Genomic DNA, 13,184 nt, shown 5'->3' with positions numbered 1-13,184 from the left:
CCAAAAAAACTGGGAAAACTTATTGACTCGAGTATAAGACTAGGGTGAGAAATGCAGCAGCTACTGGTAAATTTCTAAATAAAATTAGATCCTAAAAAAAATATTAATTGAATATTTATTTACAGTGTGTGTATAATGAATGCAGTGTGTGTGTATGAATGCAGTGTGAGTGTATGAATGCAGTGTGTGTGTATGAGTGCAGCGTGTGTATGAGTGCAGCGTGTGTATGAGTGCAGCGTGTGTATGCAGGGCCGGTGCTTGGATTTTTAGGTACATAGGCGAAGATGCATTTTTCCGCCCCCACCCCCCCCCCCAAAAAAATCTTCACCTATGTGCCTCTTAACCAGCCCCTCTCCCCTGCCCGACCATTAAGGGTCCCTTCCCTGTCCCTTAGTGTTCTTCTCCCCTCCCCCCTCTTTTCCCTGTCTCTTGGTGTTTCTCTCCCATTCCCTCCCTGTCCCTTGGTGCACCCCACACCCCTTTAGTGGTCACACTCCCCTTCCTGGTGTGTCAGTGTGTACAGAGTGTAGCGGAGCGGAGCGCGGTACAGGAGCTTCAGTTTTCTGTACCCGGCCGAACTGACAGGGAGTGCTCTCTCTGTGAGCACCTCCTGTCAGTCTGGCCAGGTACAGGAAACAGAAGCTCCTGTACCGCGCTCCGTTCCGCTACACTCTGTACACACTGAAAGTCACACACTCAATAACAAACACACAGACGTCACTGACAGACACAGACTCATTGACAGACACACTGATAGTCACACACAGACTCAATGACAAACATACTCTCACTGATTTGACAGACACACACTCATACACTGACAAACACACTCATCATACACTGACAGACACACTCATACACTCACATGCACTCACTCACACACACACGCTGTCACTCACAGACATACGCTGTCACTCACAGACACATACTGTCACTCACAGACACACACTGTCACTCACAGACACACACTGTCACTCACAGACGCACACTGTCACTCACAGACGCACACGCTGTCACTCACAGACGCACACACTCTGTCACTCACAGACGCACACTCTGTCACTCACAGACGCACACTCTGTCACTCACAGACGCACACGCTGTCACTCACAGACGCACACGCTGTCACTCACAGACGCACACTCTGTCACTCACAGACACATACACTCACACACAGACACATACACTCACACACAGACACATACACTCACACACACACACAGACACATACACTCACACACACAGACACATAAACTCACACACACAGACACATACACTCACACACACACACAGACACATGCACTCACACACACACACAGACACATACACTCACACACACACACAGACACATACACTCACACACACACACAGACACATACACTCACTAATTATTTTATAAATAAATATTTGCCACCCAGCCTCCCTACCTGGAGAGCTGGTGTGGATGATGAATCCTTCCCTGGGGTCCAGTGGGGCTGCTGGGCGGCGTGCGGCTGTGCTGAGATCAGACGCGGCGAGGGAGCTCTAACCTCGCTGCTCTGCTCCCTCGCGCGCTGCCTGTCTGCTGATACCGCGGGAGCCGGAATATGACGTCGGAATATGAGGTTAGAGCTCCCTCGCCGCGCCTGATTACAGCACAGCCGCACGCCGCACCGGGGGCCGAGATTGTGACCCGGCAGGAGGGAGAGCTTCCCTCCTGCTGGTCACTGAAATCTTGCGCCCCCAGAGCCGGTGCGCCCTAAGGCGGCCGCCTGTGCCGCCTTATGGACGCGCCGGCCCTGTGTGTATGAGTGCAGCGTGTGTGTATGAGTGCAGCGTGTGTGTATGAGTGCAGCGTGTGTGTATGAGTGCAGCGTGTGTGTATGGGTGCAGCGTGTGTGTATGAGTGCAGCGTGTGTGTATGAGTGCAGTGTGTGTGTATGAGTGCAGCATGTGTGTATGAGTGCAGCGTGAGTGTATGAGTGCAGTGTGAGTGTATGAGTGCAGCGTGTGTATGAGTGCAGCGTGTGAGTGTGTGAGAGTGTGAGAGTGTTTGAGTGTGTGAGTGTGTGAGTGTGTGTGTGTGAGTGTGTGAGAGTGTGAGTGTGTGAGAGTGTGTGAGTGTGTGAGTGTGTGAGAGTGTGTGTGAGTGTGTGAGAGTGTGTGAGTGTGAGAGTGTGTGAGTGTGAGAGTGTTTGAGTGTGTGAGTGTTTGAGTGTGTGAGTGTGTGAGAGTGTGAGTGTGTGAGAGTGTGAGTGTGTGAGAGTGTGTGAGAGTGTGTGAGTGTGTGAGAGTGTGAGTGTGTGAGTGTGAGAGTTGCAGAGCCTTGGTGGGGGGTGGGTGTTTTTTTTTTATTATTTAAATTTTTATTATTTACATTTTTTTATTATTATTATTATTTTTATTTATTTAATTATTATTATTATTGTATTATTTTTTATTATTTAATTATTATTTTTTTTATTATTATTCATTATTTTTTTTTCGTCCCCCCTCCCTGCTTGATATATGGCAGGGAGGGGGGCTCTCCTTCCCTGGTGGTCCAGTGTCATTGGCAGTTCAGTGGGGGGAGAGGGGGGCTGTCAGAGCTGTAACTTACCTGTCCTGCAGCTCCTGTCAGCTCTCTCCTCCTCTGCGCCGTCCGGTCAGCTCCCTCTGTCAGCTCACACTGTAAGTCTCGCGAGAGCCACTTACACTGGGAGCTGACCGAGGTGCTGAACGGACAGCGCGGAGGAGGAGAGAGCTGACAGGAGCTGCAGGACAGGTAAATTGTATAATTCAAACTGACTGTGATTGGTTGGAACTTACATATACAAATATCACTCCCCTGTGCTTATAGGAACAGTGTGTATATCATAACCCCGCCCCTGCACTGATACAATAACTGTGTATATCATAACCCCGCCCCTGCACTGATACGGTAACTGTGTATATCATAACCCCGCCCCTGCACTGATACAGTAACTGTATTTATCATAACCCCGCCCCTGCACTGATACAGTAACTGTATTTATCATAACCCCGCCCCTGCACTGATACAGTAACTGTGTATATCATAACCCCGCCCCTGGACTGATACAGTAACTGTGTATATCATAACCCCGCCCCTGCACTGATACAGTAACTGTGTATATCATAACCCCGCCCCTGGACTGATACAGTAACTGTGTATATCATAACCCCGCCCCTGGACTGATACAGTAACTGTGTATATCATAACCCCGCCCCTGCACTGATACAGTAACTGTGTATATCATAACCCCGCCCCTGCACTGATACAGTAACTGTGTATATCATAACCCCGCCCCTGCACTGGTACAGTAGCTGTATTTATCATAACCCCGCCCCTGCACTGATACAGTAACTGTGTATATCATAACCCCGCCCCTGCACTGATACAGTAACTGTATTTATCATACCCCGCCCCTGCACTGATACAGTAACTGTATTTATCATAACCCCGCCCCTGCACTGATACAGTAACTGTGTATATCATAACCCCGCCCCTGCACTGATACAGTAACTGTATTTATCATACCCCGCCCCTGCACTGATACAGTAACTGTGTATATCATAACCCCGCCCCTGGACTGATACAGTAACTCTGTATATCATAACCCCGCCCCTGCACTGATACAGTAACTGTGTATATCATAACCCCGCCCCTGCACTGATACAGTAACTGTGTATATCATAACCCCGCCCCTGCACTGATACAGTAACTGTGTATATCATAACCCCGCCCCTGCACTGATACAGTAACTGTATTTATCATACCCCGCCCCTGCACTGGTACAGTAGCTGTATTTATCATAACCCCGCCCCTGCACTGATACAGTAACTGTGTATTAAATCTCTCTGCACATTGCAGTAAAACCTCGGATACAAGCTCTAGCTGAAGGTTGTCGGTTTCAGCTATTAATGAAAATGTACCCACAATCCATCAGTAAAATCAATCCCACTAAAAGGGCAATCAGCAGACATCATGAAACAAAATGGCCGCATCCAGATATTGAAGAAAAGATAATAAATAGAAATAAAGGCAAGTGAAAGACGATGTGCTTCCCTTACCTCAAACACGCCCTCAAAGTTCTTCACCTTGAGATGTGGTGGCAGTCGGAAGTTGTTGCGGATGTCGCTCCTCCTCTTGCCGGTGTATGGAACATCCACAGTAAGAACAAGCGCCTTGAAGCCCAGAGCCTCTACCCGGTGCACCAGCTGCTCCGACAACTTGCGGTCCCGGTAAACGTAGAGCTGGAACCATCGGAATCCGTCCGGTGCTGCCGTCACAATCTCCTCCACCGAGCAGGTGGAATAAGTACTGGCCACATAGCAAAGGTTCAACGACTCAGCCGCTAGAAGACACAAACACATTCCCAAATATCTTCATGTCATTGCATCATTAATACAGTGAGCATAAAATGCTTTACTCATAACCGGTAGCTAATAAAATGACAATGAAGGGGGAAGTTATCATCATGTGTGACTTTAATCTTCCTGATGTGAATTGGAAAACAAAATTAGCTACTTGTGCCAGGAGCACACATATTCTAAACTCCCTACTGGGATTGTCTCTAAAACAAGTCGTTGAGGAACCAACTCGTAAGGAGGCCATACTAGATTTAGTGTTAACAAATGGAGATTTTGTATCAGATATTACTATAGGTGAAAGTTTAGGATCCAGTGATCATCAGTCAGTGTGGTTTAATATAAGAACAGTGACTGAGTCACACCACACAAAAACAAAAGTTTTAGACTTTAAAAAAAAACCAGACTTTTCTAAAATTAGAATATGTGTAAAGGAGTCATTATCAATTTGGAGCAATTTAAATGGAGTCCAAGAGAAATGGGATTATTTAAAAGTTGCACTGCTGAAGGCAACAGAAAATTGCATTAGGCTTGTTAGTCAAAGCAAAAAATTCAAGAAACCACTATGGTACTCCGCAGATGTGGCCAAAATAGTAAAAAACAAAAAGTTAGCATTTAGTAATTGTAAAAAAACCCAGAGTGAGGAAGACAGAATGATCTATAAGATTAGGCAGAAAGAGGCTAAGCAAGTTATAAGAGCTTCCAAATCACACACAGAAGAGAAAATAGCACAGTCAGTAAAAAAAGGGGACAAAACATTTTTTAGATACATAAATGAGAAAAGGAAAGTAACACAAGGATTAGTTAGATTAAAAACAAAAGAAGGAAGGTATGTAGAAGAGGATAAAGGTCTAGCTGACTGCCTCAATTAATATTTTTGTTCAGTATTTACAGATGAAAATGAAGGAAAGGGACCTCAGTTAAGAAAAAGGATAAATGAGTCATTTATTACATGTGAATTTACAGAGGAAGAGGTTCTATTTCAACTGTCAAAAGTAAAGACAAATAAGTAAATGAGACCGGATGGAATACACCCAAAGTTATTAAAAGAGCTTAGTGGTGTACTAGCAAAACCATTAACAGATTTGCTAGGAAATGCTAGCAGAATGCTTGGTTGCATAGGGAGAGGTATTAGCAGTAGAAAGAGGGAAGTGCTCATGTCATTGTACAGAACACTGGTGAGACCTCACTTGGAGTAGTGTACGCAGTACTGGAGACCGTATCTTCAGAAGGATATTGATACTTTAGAGAGAGTTCAGAGAAGGACTTCTAAACTGGTTCATGGATTGCAGGATAAAACTTATCAGGAAAGGTTAAAGGATCTTAACATGTATAGCTTGGAGGAAAGACGAGAGAGAGGGGATATGATAGAAACATTTAAATACATAAAGGGAATCAACACAGTAAAGGAGGAGACTATATTTAAAAGAAGAAAACCCACCACAACAAGAGGACATAGTCTTAAATTAGAGGGGCAAAGGTTTAAAAATAATATCAGGAAGTATTACTTTACTGAGAGGGTAGTGGATGCATGGAATAGCATTCCAGCTGAAGTGGTAGAGGTTAACACAGTAAAGGAGTTTAAGCATGCATGGGATAGGCATAAGGCTATCCTAACTAAAATATAAGGCCAGGGACTAATGAAAGTATTTAGAAAATTGGGCAGACTAGATGGCCGAATGGTTCTTATCTGCCGCTACATTCTATGTTTCTAAAAACATTGAAATTTCCTTTAACTTGTGTTAACTTTTTATCCATGGGACACTCCATTCTTTCCTTGAATGTATATTAACTATTTAGCAATGGACATTGTGGCGGGACCGCTGCCTGTCCGTGAATTGCCCTTTTTTATATTATGTGTATTGTGCCCGCTCTCCATTCGGGAGTGCCTTCACGAAGGGAATTCATTCACCTCCCGAACGGGGACCACCCTGATACCCCATTTAGAATGTTAGTTTCGAACCTTCACACCTCGCCACATAAGTATCAAACCACAAGGGAAAAAAATTAATGAGCGCTTCCCTGGGCGGCCGCCATTCGTACAGGCGAACGCCAGCCACGGGGAGCGTTTGTGGATTGTGTCCCTGAACGAGGACCTCCCCAGTGCCCAGTGTATGTGTTTCTGAGAGTGTGTGCCTGTCGGTGAGTGTGTGTGTCTGTCAGTGAAAGTGTGGGTTGTTTAACCCCTTAAGGACCAAACTTCTGGAATAAAAGGGAATAATGACATGTCACATATGTCATGTGTCCTTAAGGGGTTAAACAGTGTTTGTGTCAATGACTGTGTATCTGTCAGTGATTGTATGTCAGTGCATGTGTTAATGAGGGCATGCATCTGTCAGTCAAAAAAGTGGCCTTGACACGAAGTGGTAGTGCAAATTTAGATTAGGGGGTGCCTGAATTTAGTTGAACCTAGAGCTGCACAAATCCAAGATACACTATTGTGGCCACAAGAGTCCAAGACTCTCATGGAAGCAGCCCGCTGGCAGAGTGATGAGTATGCCAACATCGGCGACCACAATGCCCTGCTACTTCTCCCAGCTACCCACCCCCCCTCTGCGCCTGGCAGCCCTGACCTACCCTCCACCAAGAAACCCACCAGCCCCAGGGCCAGGGTACCACCCCAGGCAGTCTCCAGGTGCCACCACTGCCAACAACCCGCCATTTCAAAAGAGAGTGCCCCAAGCTCAGAGACCCCCCACGGTGGGTTCGCCCAGTGGTCGCCCCGGCCCCACGTACCCACCAACCACTGAAGATGCCTGGCCTATCATCCACGAGGTGGACCCCCTCCAAGCTGCCACAACTACCGACCCCACCACAGGCAGCCAGTCCGGCTGAACGGATGCACCGTCCAGGGGCTACGAGACTCTGGAGCCACCCTGACACTAGTACAAATCCCGGCACGTTGCAGAGGCGGAGAAGAACGGCGGGACGGTTGCTGTCCGTGTAGCAGAGGGAACCATCTACCACCTACTTATGGCCCATGTCCACCTCGACTGGGGCATCGGAGACAAGAAAGTGGAAGTCGGGCTCATGGATGAGCTACCTGCTCAAGTGCTACTTGGCAACGATCTGGGTAACCTCACCTCTACCTATGTGCACCCCCAGAGCCCTGCGTAGACCTACCCGTGATGACTCTGCAGCAAGCCCGCACCACCCGGCATGGCTCACACTGAAGCCCTGATGCAAGTGTTCTACCGGATGGGTTTTCCCTGGGAGATCCTCTCAGGGCTTGCAGTTTACTGCCGAGATGACTAAACAGCTGTGGAGGTTATATGGCATTAAACCGATCATAAGCTCCCCATACCACCCCCAGAATAATTGCCTGTGCGAGCGCTTCAATGGCACATTGAAGCAAATGCTCCATACCTTTGCAGCAACTCGCAAGGACTGGGAAAGATTCCTGCAGCATCTCCTGTTTGCATATCGGGAGATGCCCTAGGAATCTGCAGGATTCTCCCCAACTAATGTTCAGACGAAGGGTTAGGAGGCCCCTAGACCTTGTCCAGGAGCACTGGGATGGAGAGGGGGAGCAGAAAGGAACCCCCATCATTCCATACATGCTGGGGTTTTGGGACCGGCTGGAGGAACCTCCAGACAGCCCAGAAGTGCCAGCGCACGTGGTATGATCGGGGAGCCAGGAGCCATAGCTTTCAAGTTGGTCAGAAGGTTTTGGTCCTGAAAGTTTTTGGTCCGTCCAGCAGAGCAGGCTACAGGCTGCTTGGCAGGGCCCATGCCGGGTAGTGGAACAGAAATGTGACACTACCTATGTGATCGGTCCTTGCTCGGGTTCCGGGGTTAGGCGGTTGTTACATGTGAACATGCTGAAGCCCTACCAGAAGTGGACAGAGGATGTGGCCACCATCTGTGTGCCAGCCTTAGGACGATTTTGATAATCTTCCCCTGCCTGACCTCCTAGAGGAGGGAGCTACGGCAGGGTCCATAGTGAGGTCCACTTGGGGGACCAACTAACCGAGGAGGAGCGCAGACAGGTTCAGCAGATGATGTCTGCAAAGAGGGAGACATTCTCCAACCTGCCGGGTATACCTCACTGGCCACCCACAGGGTAGAGACCCCCAACCCGAAACCTCTGTGGCAGACACCCTACCGAGTACCAGAGGCAGTGCAGGAGAGTATGTACCAGGAGATCCAAGAGATGCTCCAGATAGGAGTCATCGAACCGTCCAAGAGTCCTTGGGCCTCCCCAGTAGTCCTGGTACCACAGCGAGACAGAGCCACGAAGTTCTGTGTAGTCTACAGGAGGCTCAACGACAAGACGGTATCGGATGCATACCCCATGCCCCCTAAAGACGAGCTGCTGGATAGGATGGCTCGTGGCCGGTACCTCAGCACGATAGATCTGTGCAAGGGGTACTGGCAGATTCCCTTAGCGGCAAATGCTGTTCCCAAGTTGGCCTTCGTCACTGTGGCGAAACCAGCTTCGCCACTGTGAACTGGAGAGGCCTGGCTGCTGGCCTCCTGCCCGCTGACTATGGCCCCTGGACGTGTTGCACTTTAGAAACTATATTTGGGCATGTAATAATTTATATTGCTGCTACTGGCCCTTTAAAATCAGCGATGGACATATTGGGACTTTTGGGACTAATGTCCCTTTAAGACTTTGTAACATATCACAGTAATACTGTCTTAAATATTATGTAGGTATTTATGTGTTCAGTTAAACTGGGGATATGTAGAAATGTGTGTTTTATGTGTTAAATGTATCAGTAGGTAATTTTATGTCTTTTACTGTCTTTTTGCAACCATGTGGTTAATGGAGTCTGACTCTAGTCCTAGATAATTGAATTACTTCTCCAATTATCTCCAGGGCAGAAGGGAGGAAGCCGGGATGCATTGTGGGGGATGTTTTACTTCTGTTTGAGCCAGATTGTGCCATGCTGCAAGCCCAGGCCCAAAAGATACTTTTAGTAACTTTTAAACCCCTGGTCGGATTCATGCCATTTTTTAATATGTTGTTCCCCTGAATGGATTGATTGTGGATATGTATTTTTATGTGAATGTGATGTATGGTTTTAAAGTTATGGAAGTTGTGTAAAAGTATATTTTAAACTGTATGCATAATGGGATTATGTGTCACACTAAGGGGAGGGGATGTGTGGGAGGTAACATCTATGTCATTGGTTATTTTATGCCTCCCCCTGGGTGTGGCCTGTATGTGTGAGTTGGAAATAAAAGCCAGACTGGGTGTCCCAGTCTAGAGTTCCTGCTTAACCCTCAAAATGAAGTGTCGTCTCGTTCTTGGGGGGGATTGGATTGTAAGCTGACTGCCAAGAGTGTAAGCCGATTGTATGCTTTTCTTGTTCAGCTGTTCCAGTTCGGAGTGTTATTTCGTATCCAGATCGGGAGTTTGGTGTTCTGCAGTAGCTGTGCCTGTATCCAGAAAAGGGGATTATCGCCTAAACGGATTTTTTCCCCTTTTAGGCTGAAACGGTCCGTTACAATTGGTGGCAAGCGGCGGGATCGTTCCTACAACCAGAGGGACAGCTACAGACAACACCATTTCTGGATTACAAATTGAGGGCAACGCTAGTATCCGTACAGCGACCCTATCTACAAAGGAACTCAGAAAATGGAGGAGAAGTTGCAGGATAGATTGTACGGTTCCGTACTCCGGAGGTCTAGAGCAATGTCAGAAGAGGACATGTTGATGTACAGAGAGACTGCCAGAGCCGAATTGTGGGACGAAGCCCTAGAGGAAGTACAGTATTCACGAGGGGATCAGCGCCGCAGCAGAAGGCAGCGAATTCTGGCTAGAATGGCAGAGCGGATGCCCCTCCTGAGAAAACAGACCACAGAAAAGTGGGTGACTAGACTCGAGATTCTAGTATACGCAGAACTGGTGCTCGACGACGCATACCAGGCGCTACAGTGGTACGCGGCTCAGTGTGTCCCCAGGATGGCAGAGTATGAGTTCCCAGAAGGCGGAGAATACACTGGCCCCGGTCTATTTTGGGATAATAGTGGTGACGAGGACTTTGGGGAAGATGCCGACTATCGTTTTTGGGACCTGTACGGCATCCGGGAGAACATGCTGGGTCTCTTTGGCGCTGTGGACCTCGAGGCAGACCTACGATATTTGGTCACCCAGGAATGGAACCTGGAGGGGGATTACCTGTGACTCATCAATGAGGCCTGGGAAGAGACAACCGGTCCTCCCGCCCAACAGCAACCAGCAGTACCCGAGGTAGCAGAGTTCCTAGACTGGTCCTGTGAGCAACCCCAGGGAGATGAAGGTGTCGTCCTTCCTCCCCAGCGGCAGGCTGAGTTACAGGGGGCAGAGGTTGTTGTTCCTGCCCCCCAGCAGCAAAGGGATGTACCGGGAGGGCAGTGTGAAGTGAAGGGAGAGGAGAGCAGCGTCCTCCCTCCCCAGCGGCAGTGTGTACCCCAGGGAGATGAAGGTGTCGTCCTTCCTCCCCAGTGGCAGCGTACACCCCAGGGAGATGAAGGTGTCGTCCTTCCTCCCCAGCGGCAGGCTGAGTTACAGGGGGCAGAGGTTGTTGTTCCTGCCCCCCAGCAGCAAAGTGATGTGCCGGGAGGGCAGTGTGAAGTGAAGGGAGAGGAGAGCAGCGTCCTCCCTCCCCAGCGGCAGTGTGTACCCCAGGGAGATGAAGGTGTCGTCCTTCCTCCCCAGTGGCAGCGTACACCCCAGGGAGATGAAGGTGTCGTCCTTCCTCCCCAGCGGCAGGCTGAGTTACAGGGGGCAGAGGTTGTTGTTCCTGCCCCCCAGCAGCAAAGTGATGTGCCAGGAAGGCAGTGTGAAGTAAAGGGAGAGGAGAGCCGTGTCCTCCCTCCCCAGCGGCAGGGGGTGTCTCAGGGAGCAGAAGGTGCAATCCTTCCTCCCCAGCGGCAGTGTGTACCCCAGGGAGCAGAAGGTGCCATCCTTTCTCCCCAGCGGCAGTTTGCCATCCAGAGAGAGGAACTTGTTACACCCTCTCTCCCACGGCAACCTAACCCACCAAGGGGAGATGTTAAGCCCCACAACTGTACAGATGGGACCGTAGTCTCTGCACTTACAGCACAAGGGATAGGGACGGTCGGTCCTGTTCCCCAGCCTCAGTGTGATGGATCCAAAGGGGAGACAGTCGGTCTCCCCCTCCAGCAGTCGAGCTGTGCACCTAAAGGGGAGACAGCCAGTCTCCAGCAACCAGACGCCCACCAGACTACTCCCGTGGTAGTGCTGGCAACAAGACAGAGTACCGCTGGTCTCTGCCCCCTCAGCAACCCACCAAGGCAGCCTACCCGTCTCCCACCCAGCAGGGGTGAAACACCAGAACTTGGACAAAATCCTTCCTCACCCAGATGTAGTAACCGGTTAGTGTGGGTGGGCTGCTCTGTTATTTCTGTTTTGTGGGTGGGTTGCTGGACTAACCAGGGCACTGACCGGCAGAAAGTCAGGTACCCTGTTAGTCTAATTGGCAAAGGGGAGAAATGTGGCGAAACCAGCTTCGCCACTGTGAACTGGAGAGGCCTGGCTGCTGGCCTCCTGCCCGCTGACTATGGCCCCTGGACGTGTTGCACTTTAGAAACTATATTTGGGCATGTAATAATTTATATTGCTGCTACTGGCCCTTTAAAATCAGCGATGGACATATTGGGACTTTTGGGACTAATGTCCCTTTAAGACTTTGTAACATATCACAGTAATACTGTCTTAAATATTATGTAGGTATTTATGTGTTCAGTTAAACTGGGGATATGTAGAAATGTGTGTTTTATGTGTTAAATGTATCAGTAGGTAATTTTATGTCTTTTACTGTCTTTTTGCAACCATGTGGTTAATGGAGTCTGACTCTAGTCCTAGATAATTGAATTACTTCTCCAATTATCTCCAGGGCAGAAGGGAGGAAGCCGGGATGCATTGTGGGGGATGTTTTACTTCTGTTTGAGCCAGATTGTGCCATGCTGCAAGCCCAGGCCCAAAAGATACTTTTAGTAACTTTTAAACCCCTGGTCGGATTCATGCCATTTTTTAATATGTTGTTCCCCTGAATGGATTGATTGTGGATATGTATTTTTATGTGAATGTGATGTATGGTTTTAAAGTTATGGAAGTTGTGTAAAAGTATATTTTAAACTGTATGCATAATGGGATTATGTGTCACACTAAGGGGAGGGGATGTGTGGGAGGTAACATCTATGTCATTGGTTATTTTATGCCTCCCCCTGGGTGTGGCCTGTATGTGTGAGTTGGAAATAAAAGCCAGACTGGGTGTCCCAGTCTAGAGTTCCTGCTTAACCCTCAAAATGAAGTGTCGTCTCGTTCTTGGGGGGGATTGGATTGTAAGCTGACTGCCAAGAGTGTAAGCCGATTGTATGCTTTTCTTGTTCAGCTGTTCCAGTTCGGAGTGTTATTTCGTATCCAGATCGGGAGTTTGGTGTTCTGCAGTAGCTGTGCCTGTATCCAGAAAAGGGGATTATCGCCTAAACGGATTTTTTCCCCTTTTAGGCTGAAACGGTCCGTTACAGTCACCCCATTTGGTCTGTACCGATTTAAGGTAATGCCATTTGGGATGAAGACTGCCCCGGCCAGTTTCCAGAGGTGGTGGACCGGCTGTTGGATGGCCTCCAGGATTACGCCTGTGCATACCTGGTGACATCGCAATATAAAGCAACAGCTGGGAGCAGCATCTGGTCCATATAGGAGCTGTGCTAAACAGGATTCAGGAGGCAGGATTAACCCTAAAGTCCAGGAAGTACAACATAGGGATCATAGGGTCAGTACCTAGGACACCAGGTGGGTGTGGCAAGCAGAAGCCCGAGCCAGCCAAGGTTGAGGCAAGAGCAAGTTGGCCCCATGCCCCGTCTGGGGTACGTATGAT

At 48.6% G+C, this 13,184-nt stretch overlaps 1 protein-coding gene across 5 annotated transcripts in view; it reads right to left on the bottom strand.

The window, feature by feature from the left end:
* The window catches only part of HAO2 (hydroxyacid oxidase 2), a 91,598-nt gene that overhangs the window by 19,960 nt on the left and 58,454 nt on the right, over positions 1–13,184 (bottom strand). For all 5 annotated transcript variants that reach the window (XM_063446053.1, XM_063446023.1, XM_063446038.1 and 2 more), the window contains one exon: positions 4,051–4,334. In XM_063446053.1, the coding sequence (XP_063302123.1) occupies positions 4,051–4,334 (284 nt within the window). The remainder of the gene's footprint in view (positions 1–4,050; positions 4,335–13,184) is intronic.

This window comes from Pelobates fuscus, chromosome 1 (assembly GCF_036172605.1).
Source record: "Pelobates fuscus isolate aPelFus1 chromosome 1, aPelFus1.pri, whole genome shotgun sequence".
NCBI classification, from domain to species: Eukaryota; Metazoa; Chordata; class Amphibia; order Anura; family Pelobatidae; genus Pelobates; species Pelobates fuscus.
This window is presented reverse-complemented; position numbering and strand designations above follow the sequence as displayed.